At 33.5% G+C, this 12,002-nt stretch overlaps 1 protein-coding gene across 8 annotated transcripts; it reads right to left on the minus strand.

Moving 5' to 3' along the window:
* Nucleotides 1-724: 724 nt before the first annotated feature.
* Nucleotides 725-7,565, minus strand: LOC110669680 (uncharacterized). 8 transcript variants are annotated; one of them, XM_058132682.1, is made up of 6 exons: nt 5,274-7,565; nt 4,976-5,174; nt 4,405-4,455; nt 1,888-2,467; nt 1,534-1,658; nt 725-1,050 (listed from the first exon to the last, which is right to left on the minus strand). In XM_058132682.1, exons 1-4 carry the CDS (start codon nt 7,199-7,201, stop codon nt 2,333-2,335), a joined length of 2,313 nt encoding a protein of 770 aa, XP_057988665.1. In that variant the 5' UTR covers nt 7,202-7,565; the 3' UTR covers nt 725-1,050; nt 1,534-1,658; nt 1,888-2,332. The 8 variants fall into 8 exon arrangements, with proteins under 8 accessions (XP_057988665.1, XP_021687133.2, XP_057988661.1 ...); XM_021831441.2 differs by having other exon boundaries at nt 1,888-2,069; nt 2,176-2,467; nt 4,976-7,564; XM_058132678.1 differs by having other exon boundaries at nt 1,534-1,647; nt 4,976-7,564.
* Between the last annotated feature and the right edge of the window lie 4,437 nt (nt 7,566-12,002).

Here is a 12,002-nt window from a genome sequence, read left to right on the forward strand (position 1 = left end):
CTCTTAAATAAATAAATAAATAAATAAATTCTTTTATTCATCAAGTTTTACAAAATTTTCATAACGGTAAAAGATGAAATAATTTATTTAATACTATTAGAATTCATTCTTGCTATTTTTAATTTATCACTCTAATTTCCCTTTCTTTGTAATATCTATTTTTTTTATTTTTTCTTAAATTATTAAATTACATTTTTTTACTTTTTTCATTTTTCTATTTTAATAATAAAAAAATATTATAATATAATATATTAATAATTTTATATTTTAATAATAAAATAAATTACAAAATATACCCTTACCAGTTATTTTATTTATCAACAACAATGGTTATACGTAATTTATTAAACACTTAATATAAATCAGTTACAAACCCTTATTAGTTATTTTACATATCAATAATAACAGTTATATATAATTTACTAAACACTTAATATAAATCAGTTATACACCATTATCACTCATTTTACATATTACCAGCAACAGTTATCAACTATATCAACTAAAAAAAAAAAAACCAAACAGCTCACAGAGTAAAATCATGCCAACCATAAATATGATATGGTTAATCAGTTTCACGCTATTTTTTCTTTATGTTGCTATTCAATTTCTTTTATATGGTAATCTATGAGTACATGATGAATGGAATGTGATACATGATAAGGGAAAAAAGATATATCTTTCTTGTTACCTCATAAATTACCAACAGTGCACCAAAAAGAAGGGCCACAAGCAATGAATAATACTAATCCATTTCAACATCATCATTCAAATATGGGCTTCGAATTCGAAAACAATCAAGACTTGTATAAGTGGAAAGAAAAAAGATTAAAAAAAAAAAGGTTAATCATGAGATAGCATTGAAAGTGCGAAGATTCTTGTAGAAAGAAAAGTGCGGTCCTGTATTAATCATTATACCTCGTCCCCTTTAGCAAGAACATGAGTGGAGCAAACAATTAAATCCATACCATACGAGTAAGAAAACTTTCCTTTCTAGTTGGTAAGCAGTCAGCTTTGCCGACAGGGTCCTGTGTCTCTCCACCAAATTCACTACCAAACACAAAACCATAGGTAAAATTAGCAATATATTCAATCACTTGCTGACTTTGCTCAAATAGAAAAGGTAAGAATTCAATTATCACATTACATTTTAGATGCGGGCACACATCTTTTCACTGCCATAAATGTGAAGGTTAAATCTAAGCCCATGCACATGAGAGATAGAGAGAGAGAGAGAGAGGTGGTCCAAAATTCAATCTGTTTTCTGGTCTTGTATATTTTCAAAGAAGATTACGGCATAATTTTTAAGTCTGTTGAGATTGCCATCTAAAGGTCTAACATGATGTTAGATAATATTACAAAACCGATGCGTTGTTTTGCCAGAAGTAGAAAATGAGAAAGAACCAAAGTCTCCACTCTCCATAAGCCATTGTGACCTGCACTCTGGATTTTCCATCTCTCTCTGTCTCTCACTTGTATTACTCTCACATAAATTGATTGTGCACAACATGTGTCATGGATTAGAAGACTTACCCGCCTGCGACAGCATTTCCGGAATTCCACTAGCAAACACATGGAAAGTGCAAGCCTGCCTGTGTATCTTCGCCACAATCTTCCATATGTTGTGTCATAAGCAAAGTTGAGAACCTGCACAAATCCTTCAGCCAACATAAATATAGATTTATTATAATTTGATCTTATAGCAGAAAATTGTCCAGACGTAGAGTAGATAAATGAAAAGGTCTCTGGTGTGCACATATACAGTACTGCTTGAAAGTAAACTAAATTTTCGTGTCACAAAGATGACTTATTAAGTAACAAAAACATTGAAATTACTAGTACCTACTTCCTGAGTTGTAGTCAACAACATACGCTGAAATGTATTACCTATAAAATCAGTTGAAGTTTGTTGCAGTATCCCTTTCAGCCATCCTGTGCCTTCCATGCCGACAACCCTCCTTGCTTCTCCTTTGCTCAAGACTTTTTAAGCAATCGTGCTGACCCTAGCTGATAGCCCTACAAAACTTCAAAATTTCAACCTTGACATCAAAAGTTTGCAAGGATCCAGCCTGAAAGTAAGAGTCACGAGAGTGGGAAGAATGGTTAAGAGACAAGTTACTGAAGATAATGAGATCTAAGCTAGCTTAGGAAAAAAATTATAAACAAATTGATTACAGAGAAGCAGAGGGAGAGCAAAACGATAGGAAAGAAGGCCCATTAGTGTTCACTTTTCTTTGACCAAGACAATTGACAACCAAAGCACTGAGATGGACCACTCCTCATGGTGGGGCTCGACATTTTCATAAACAGAGAATCCAGGTGATACGGCAATTTACATCAGTGGGTAGTGCTGTTCTGAGAACACAGATTCATTCTTGGGCTCGTCAAAGGTTGACCCAGGAGGTCCTCCAAGGGCTAAAGCTGGCTCATCATCCACCCAATCCAATTGGCTCAAACAAAACCTATCCTGCAGCAAACAATAGTTGTCAAAATTTCAAGCCAACTTTCTTTTTTCTGTTGCAACAACGTTTTTTTTAAGATAATATATTCTCATTCTACTGGTCATACAATCCTAGCCACTTCAGCCCAAGCATACATTTCTCACCAGCTTTAATCAAAGAACAGGCAAAGCCCAACATGAGATATTTTAATATATTCCATGGTTGTAATTTTATTTTCAGTATTAATGCTGTATCATTATGGTGGGGTATGCTATTGTTTGATTGAATTCCTGATCATTCAAGATTATCTAGAGATGCTCTTCCTAAGAACTTAAAGAGGAAAATAAATTAACTAAAAGACTTTGAGAAGTGTTAATAAACAATAGTAAAGCAAGAAAACTGAGTTTTAGCTCAAATTTTTAACCTTCAACTTTTTCACATCTAATCCTTGGGAATTTGAACTGGTAATGTAGATATGGAGAGGCCACACAAGTTTATTCAAGCAATACATATGGGGATGCACTTAGCGATTCCTCTAAAAACTCAAGACATCAAGACATGACTAAACCGCCAAAAAGTCAATATTGTCTGGTCTATATAACATAATACAGCACCCCACAAGTATAACAGAGTAGTGTTTATAACAAGAAACTCGAAGAATATTTAGATATGTCTCCCCTTAATCAGGATTTGATCACTAATCCAGTGCATAACCCATCAGCTTATCATTTTGTGTTGAATGAGTATTTCATGCATTAAGGATCTATGTAATTGGACCACAGAACTGCCTCCTTACAAAAATTGTAAAATTGAGAAGCATACTAAAGTGATAAGTGGTTTAGACAAAGCAATCAGAACTATTGTCTTTGGATGTCTCATTTACAATTTGCAAAGTAGAAACCAAGATATGAGTAAAACTGGACTAGAAAATAGCAAATATAATTTCTCAGAATATGTCCAAAGTAAAGAACAAATTTATGACCCTTCAGGTGGTAAAGCAGTTAACAAGTCATCAGTGGTTGATTTGGATTGAGAAAACTGGTAAGTGGCAACCTCTGATGATTTCATCACATTTTCTAAGGAATTTACTTGAAAGTTAGATTACAACTGATACTAAGAGGAGCAATAATATAGCCCATAAATTGCGAAGTTTGGGTAGTATCAGTCTGTTATATGACCAAATTCCACTGATTGTTATCTTGTCATGAGTAAATCAGATAGACAGTTAAAATAGCACTAGAATGCAGGTTCTCTTTCACTAGATAACAGTTCAAGGAACTCTATAATACTTGAACGAGTTGATAGCTCCAAGAGTAGGCTCACATATTTTACATCATTACTTTCCTAATTGCTTTTATGTTTCTCCTCTTTCTTTCTCAATTTTCTAACAAAACCTTTTATAATAAACATACAAAAGCATATGAGAGTAATCAATTACTGACCACTTAAAATCACTCATGTAATGCATAATAGCATCAGCTTCAAGCCTTCAGAGCATAATTGCCATTAAAGGATTCATATCTCTGAAAATAACATATAGAACCTTGTCTGATGATTAATAAGTCCAGCCAACCTCGGTAGAAAAGGTGTTATTAATCAAGGTGTTTACGCTACACACCATACCGGCCAACAAAAATCCATTTTAAGTTTAAATTTGTTTGGATGACACCAATTCTGATGTCAGTTCTGTAAGATAGTTACATAGAGAAATAGAAAAAAATAAGTAACTATTGGTCCAAACTCCACATCGTAGTTCATAGAAAGCTGTAGAAAATTCAAAAGATAATTGATTGATTCTGAATTCAAAATACATAAGCAGCCGAATTTTTGCTCAGTAATATTCTAATACTGTCAACACGCTGCTCTCCCTAATCGCTACTCTAGCAGATGAATTGCATGCAGCAACTGAAGTAAAGTATTGTAGAAGGGAATCAATTTATACCTACAATTTGTCACCACTCACCAGGAAAAATGCAGATAGTTCATACAAAAGAGGTCTCCCAGTGGACAAGGCCTTTATACCAAAAAAAAAAAAAAAACTTTAAAAAAATGGGAAGGAAAGGAAAACAATTCATGCCATAGACTCAGAATGAATTACCAACCAATTTGTAGAGGTATATATATATATATATATATAATTAAAAAGATACAGAAGCCTAATAAAGCAAAGTTCTTAACAGAATATGGAATATAAAACGAGAACATTTCAAATGACTGGCAAAATTACATTCAGGGACTATTTTTATGTTTATAAGCAGCAGAACTGGAAAATGTTTCAACTTTCAATTATTTACACCAAAAAAATAAAATCTAAATTCATTCATGAGAAGAGATAAGTGATTCATTCAAATCATGCAGCTATGCAGTGTGGTGATACATTACTTGTTTCCCTCCCAATATATATTATCCTAACCATACATCTCACATCCTCAACTAGAAGTAAATATGAAAAAAAAAAAATTCATAGAGCAAAAGAATTCAATAAATCCTACTGTTTCAAAATTCTACATGAGTTAAAAGGAAAAACATTACACTGATGGTGCATCAGAAAAGGCCTCAAGCATTTCATCTTCACAGCTTGCCACACGGAGAAGCTCTTCGTCTTTTTCTTCTTCATTCAAGAAGTCCCCTCTTTCAAGCTTAGCATGAGCTGCAATAAATATCATCTTTTGAGCCCTTTCGAGGCCCACCCTTGAGCTCCTATGCATACAAACCCATTTCATGGAAGACCTACTGCATTTGAACCCACAAGAGGTCGCATGGAGGAAGATAAGCCTGACTGCAATCTTGCCTAATGTTTTATATTCACTCAGACGAGTTTCCCACACTAACCTGCTGCCCTGCGGGTGTGCAATTTTCATCTTTCCAGTCGAGGGGTCCCTCTGTTTAACCTGAACAGCCTGGGCATACAGTGGATCTAGCCCTTCTGATCTCCATTTCATAAGTTCCATTAAGGCAACATGAGCTTCTTCACGGGAAACCAGTCGGGTTATAAGCTTGTCCACATCCTTCTCCTGCTCATGTGTCAAGCACTTGAATGGAGGAAGGTACTTTCCACTCGTGTCCCTCATCAAGTAAAGGGGGTCAAGTATAAATGCAGCAGACCATGCTGGGTGGTAGTTCTTTCTGAATCTCTTTTCTACTATTTTCTCTACGTGTTCATCAACAATGTTAAATCTGGCAGACCAATCCTTCACTTTTGCTTTCAAGTCCTCCCAAAGAGGGAGGCACTGCCCTATCAATGGCCGCTCCGCCTCAATCTCATGAGCCATCCTTCTGATGAGCTTTGTTAGTGAATAAACTGCCTCCAATTCATTCCAAAACCCCTCGCTTTGAATCATCCCAGCAATTTCCCTAGCAACAGAATCCTCCACACTTATCACCTTATATGAATCGTCCAAGACAACTGTCTGGAGCACACGGACACAGCTCAATATATCCTCCAGCATCGCATAAATATGCGTAAAATCGTTTTTACATTCACATTTACTGGAAGGAACTCGAAGCAACCCAGCATATTCAAGCTCCTGCATCCTATATTTTTGGAAGGTAATCCTAACTTGAGATTTATTATTTACAAAATTGGCAAGCTTCATGCAATTTTCAGTGACAGTCCTGAAAAGTTGAAGCTCCTTGAAGAAATCCTTGATCAAACTAAGTAACCCCTGAACCTGACATGAGAGATTCACCATCCATTGGTATTGAATCTCCAAATTCCTCAATGCCTTTGACTTGTACTTATCTGCAACTATACCTACACATCTCTGTAAAGCACTCCCACATGTGCTCATCACTGCCTCCCACATAATCTCTTCAGCATACTTTGAAGACACCGATCCTCCAGTTAAAACAACTTTTTGATACAAACTAGTCCCATTTGGAAGATTATTGCTAAACTTAATCAAATTCTCTTCTCCACTACAACAATTCTTTTTCTTCCAGCCATCACAAGCAACTTGAAAGAACATAGCGTCTCTAATTCTAGCTTCCACCTCAGTCTTTGCCACGTGATACCTGTTCTCTAGCCTAGCACCAGACAAGTCCCTCCTTGACAAAGAAGGCAAGCCCACTTGATGAAGGAAAGCTCGAAACTTTGGGTGCTCGAGGCTTGAAGATGATACTGACCCACAAGCCTCATAGAACCAATCAGCTAACAATTCAAGAGCAGAATCAATCTGGTCCTTGCTTAATGAAGGACCAGGTGAAGCTTTTGGGCTCTTAAGCTTCTTAATACTGTCTTCCAACATTGCCAATGCCCCCAAATCCTCTTTACCACCAGATAACACCAGATGCTGCTGCTGACTTAACGCAGCATTAGGAGAACCGAGTTCGTTACAAACACGAGTTGACTCAACTATAGCTAGTGAATTTAAGGGGGTAGCCATGTGAGAGCTTCGCTTTCGATGATTATGAGAAGGAAGAGACGGCAAAGGCGAAACTACCGAATTGGATCTCAAATCAGAGTTGAAATTGGGGCACGTGCCTCGTTTAAGATGCTCCGAGGCGGTTCTCGACGGGTTTGAGGCTGAAAAGACGGCGTCGCATAAAGAACACTTGAGTTTGACAGCTTTGGGGAGACTTGTGTCTGGGTTTCTGATCAGAATAGGCTCTAAATGTGCCCAGTACCATGCTCCTTTGCCCTTTATCGCCTTAGTTCGAATCGCAACCAAGCCTTCGTATCGCTTGTTGACGGCTTTGGCTGCCGTGTCCTCGGGTGCAGAAGAAGAAGGATCAGTAGGCGTTGAACCAGTGGATGCCATTAGTGAAGTCAGAAGTCAACAGGGCAGTTTGTCTGCAAATTTCAGTTCATTCACCGTCGGATGTTTCTAGAATCCATAAGCACGCCAACCGGTTAGCTGTTGATATCGAACGACAGCGGTAATTTATCGGGAAGAGAAAAAGAGAGAGCGAAATGGGTGCAGAGGTTGGTCGGAATTTCATGGTGGAAGAGGCGGGGAACAGTGGGAGTTAGGACGCGTTTGGCATTGCGGTAGAGGAGGGAAAAAAAATGCAGTTTTAAAAGAAAAATCAGATTCCTTTTGTGTTCGGTGAAATGAAAAAACTGAGCTTGAAACTTAGGTGTTTGAAACTCCGGCTTCAGAAAGATATCAAAAGTAATGTTTTTTGAAAACTGGCTTTTTATGAATGACCGGACAGCCAGTTTTAATTTCCGTGAGTTCAAAAATAACCTTAATGATTTCATAGAATTACTATTATACCACCGTGGAATTACGCTCTTTCTCCCCAAGGGTGTCCACTATTTTCTCCTTCCATACCAGTGTTATTTAATTTAAATCGGATAAATTGATTTAAATTATTTTGATTTAATAATTTAATTTAATTTTTAAAATAATTTAATTTAATTTTATATTTTAATAATTCTTATCATTTTAATTTAATTTAATTTTAAAAAATTAAATAAATTAAATTAAATCAAATTATTTTATTAAATTTTAAAATAATTTATTTTTATAAAAAATTTATGAATTATATATAATTTTATATATATATTATTTAATTTTGTTGATCAATAATTATTTTATTTAAGTTAAAGTTAAAATTAAATCAAATAATTTAAAAATTAAATTTAAATTTAAAAATTTCATCAAAATTTAAAAATCGATCGGTTCGATCTGAATCAACTAAAATAAAATTATTCAATTAAATTTAATTTTTTATTTATTTTAATTTAATTTTTAAATTATAATAATTTTATTAATTTAATTTTAATAATTTAATTACGTTGAACTCGGTTTAAATCGAGTGCTCAACATTATTCTCCCCCGGTCTCTTTTTCTATTCTCTGCTCTTAACTGGGCGATATACCATTTGTTGATTTTTTTATCCTATGATCATTTTGCTCTGGAAATTGATTCTTTCAATAAGGATTTGTGAGAAGCAAAGTGAGAAGATGCTTCCTAATTCCAAAATCTAAATCTCATTTGAGTTGCAATCATCCTCGCCAATCGAAAAGAATCACAACTTGAATCCACCCATGAACAAACATATAATGTTTCTCTGGTCGTTATCAGGAGGTTCAAATAACTGACCTTTTTTTTTTTCTTGGATACTGAATCTGCTTGAGCATCAGAATGGGGCAGACAGCGTCTCCAAGAGGAGAGAGGGCAGCCATTTTAATTTTGAAGCATTGAATAACCACCCAGAAGCAATGGAAATTGATTCTTTCTTTTTGCTTTTTTATGAAGGAAATTGATTCTTTGAACACATGCTCGTGTGCACATGGTTTTTTTTTTTTTTTTATCACATATGAATCAAGCAAATAGCATTATTTTTTTTATTTTATTAATTTCATCAATTTAAAAATTCTTAAGATTAAATGCATTATAATATATAAATCAAATATAATTAATGGAAATTTAATATGAATAAAAATAAATTAGTAATTGTTAAAAAGTTAAAAATAATATATTTATGGCCTAATATAATTTCTCCTGAAGTTGATGTTTGTCCGCAAGGAAAAGTGCAAGAAGGGAAACATAACAGTGACATATATATGTATGGCATTGGTATCCATCATGGACTATGAAATTATCATCTTATATATTTTTTAAATAAAAAATAATTATCAAAACTTATATTTTATATTCATTACAGAAACAGACTAATTTGATAACTAAATTATTAATTCAACAATTTATGATCTTCTATAAAAAAAATGAAATGAAAAGGAATCTAATTAATATTGTCATACATCATAGGTTGAAATTGAATCTAAGCACATTGCCTTTTCTCTCGATGTTGATTTGAATAACATAAATTCAATTTCAATTTAAATATTTGTAAAAAAATAAATTTATGTATATATAACCATATAACCAATAAAATAATGCAATAAAAGTGGCGATGGAGCTATTTATAAGACTTGAGTAAATTTTTTCTTTTAAATCTTTTTTGAGATAGAATCAGGTCTAATTTATTTTCTTAATATGGTATTAGATCTCATTTTATCTTATTTTAATGTGAGCCATCCACAAATATATTTTTTTATAAATTTTGCCCTCTAAATGTTTATGTTTGACATTTATGCATTCTGCATATGAAAAAAAAAATGATGATTTTAATAATGTGAGTGTAGGGGTGGGGCGTGAGGCGAAATATCATCCATTAGAATTATATAAAATGCACCAGGTAATGCCCAGGAAAGATGGTGGAGTCACAATGGTCTCACTTAAGTACCACCTCCTTAGACAGCATTTCCTAGACATGCACTTCATACAATCCTAATAGAATCAAACCACCGTCTTCCCATAACACTACCACGGTACTAAGGATTTATGCCACAAAGGCATAGATAGACAGGAGTCGCCACCCGGATAATAACCGGGACATATTCAGTGTTTCTTCCGAGGGTCATGGATGGCAACTTACTCCTTGCAGAGTTTCCACAACCGTCGTTACCATAGCCCAATGTCTAGGTTCGGGATAGTGGGTACATAAGGGGAAGGTGTTAGGCACCCCTTACGCCTGGTCTAACCCCGTTAATTCGAGTGCCAGTCCTCTACTAATGTTTCTAGAAGTCTTGTTTATTATTCCTTTATTAAACTTTATCCTAAAAATGCAATTCTAATCCTACACACGCAAGTAATTCATAAAAGGATTGTTGTTTACACACAATTTTCATGCACAAGTAATTCCTATCTATGGGGTTGCTAATTATTTAAATGATATTTACCAGATGACTAAAATTAATTTATTATTGAGAATTTAATTCACAAACAAATTCAATTTCAAATAACCCTACGTTTCTATTTAACATAATTAATTAATTTTCACCAAGTTACCCTAAGGATAATTAAACTAAGTTAATTATGCACATGTGTAATTTATTCTAATATCACATAAGGCCCAAACAATCACAACCTAATAAAGATTTCTAACATGCAACTTTATTTTACAATTACCAAGTATTAAATTAAATTTATTTACATGCCAATGTTAGTTTAATTTACAAACAAGATTAATTTTAATTTACAAAATATTTATTTAAATTAATTACATGCAAAAGTCAGTTAAATTAAAAATAAAGTTAATTTTAATTTACCAAATAAAAGTTCTATTATTACTACAATTTCATGCCAATGGTTATTCGAGAAGTTTAGAGCTACTTACCTGTTGGTAAATGCAGTTGCCATTGGGCAAGCTACCCTTAAAAAAGGGTATTCTCTTCTAGTATGGCAATGATATCCCTGGCTTACTCCCGTTTAGCTCCATATAAGCTCCACGCAAATGCCCTCTTTGGTACTTACCTTAGGGCTACTTACCAATTTTGTTTGTAATAAAAAAATAAAGAAACTAAAGAAAATAAAAGAAATAAAGAAAATATTAATAACAATTTACATTGGATTCTAACTCTGGTCTCCTAAAGGGTTAAGACTCCTAATTAGTTACAACTATCTAATAGTCTAAGTCTTCTAACATGATCCAAACACTTCATAACACTTCTTGAATTAAAAGAACACAGAAAAATAGATCAAATATCAATTAAAACCTAAGAAAATACAAGAACATGCATAAATATAGAATTTCTAAATTCTGGCAGATTAACGGTAGCAAGAAATCTGATTTTTTAAAAATAGTTGCACATGTCTAAAAATCATAAAAAAAATTACAGAAGATAGCCTACATATCATAAAAGATCATACAATTTATAAATCAAATAAAACCCTAGCCGAATGGTCTACATAAATCGTAACTTTTCTAAGTGACAGAATCGTACTACTTTTTTGTAAAATTCATAACTCATTAACCACAACAGATATGAATGCAAAGCCAATTGAAAAAGATTCATAAGATTCTAAAGTTAATTTTAGACACTAGATTTGTACAAAAATATTAAGGAACAAGGGAGATATGGGCTCCACAAATCGGATATCCTGCAAATCAGATTTTACAGGAACCCTAACTTCAAACAGCCATAACTTACAAAATATTAAAGCTTTTTTAGTGATTCTTAAGCCTAAAATTAATGGAATTTTGTGTAGAATATGAATATAATTTTTACAAATTTTTTACAGATTCAGAAAATAAAGAAAAATAATAAAAATACGAGAGACAGAAACTAAACATGTGCAGAGTTGTGTATCCCCTCAAATTAAACATGATTACATGATCAATATGAACATATAAAATAAATTGAAGACAAAGAGCATAGAATTAAAATATTGTGTGGCATAGATCTTGAAAAGAAAACAATAAAAACTGACCTTCTAGAAATCTTGTATGAAAATCTTTTTGAAGAAAAGAAGAATAAGGAAGAACTCAAAGAGTCTTGAATATCTCTAAATTTCCTATAGCTCTGAATTTTCTCTTCCTCTTTCCTCCCATCATCCTCTTCTTCTCTTCTCTAGTAGGGTATTTATAGTGTTTTGGGTGAGACGTGTTATATGAATTGGAGTCTTAGGATGATAAAGTTTTGATGACTTAAACAACTACAATTGCGAGTCGAATAAGACGGGATATGGGTGAGGTGTTTCAACCAATAGGAAGACAGAAAAAATGGAAGGCACCAATAGGGAATGAGGAAGAGGTGTGGTAGGATTT

This window comes from Hevea brasiliensis, chromosome 13, assembly GCF_030052815.1.
Source record: "Hevea brasiliensis isolate MT/VB/25A 57/8 chromosome 13, ASM3005281v1, whole genome shotgun sequence".
In the NCBI taxonomy this organism is placed as follows: Eukaryota; Viridiplantae; Streptophyta; class Magnoliopsida; order Malpighiales; family Euphorbiaceae; genus Hevea; species Hevea brasiliensis.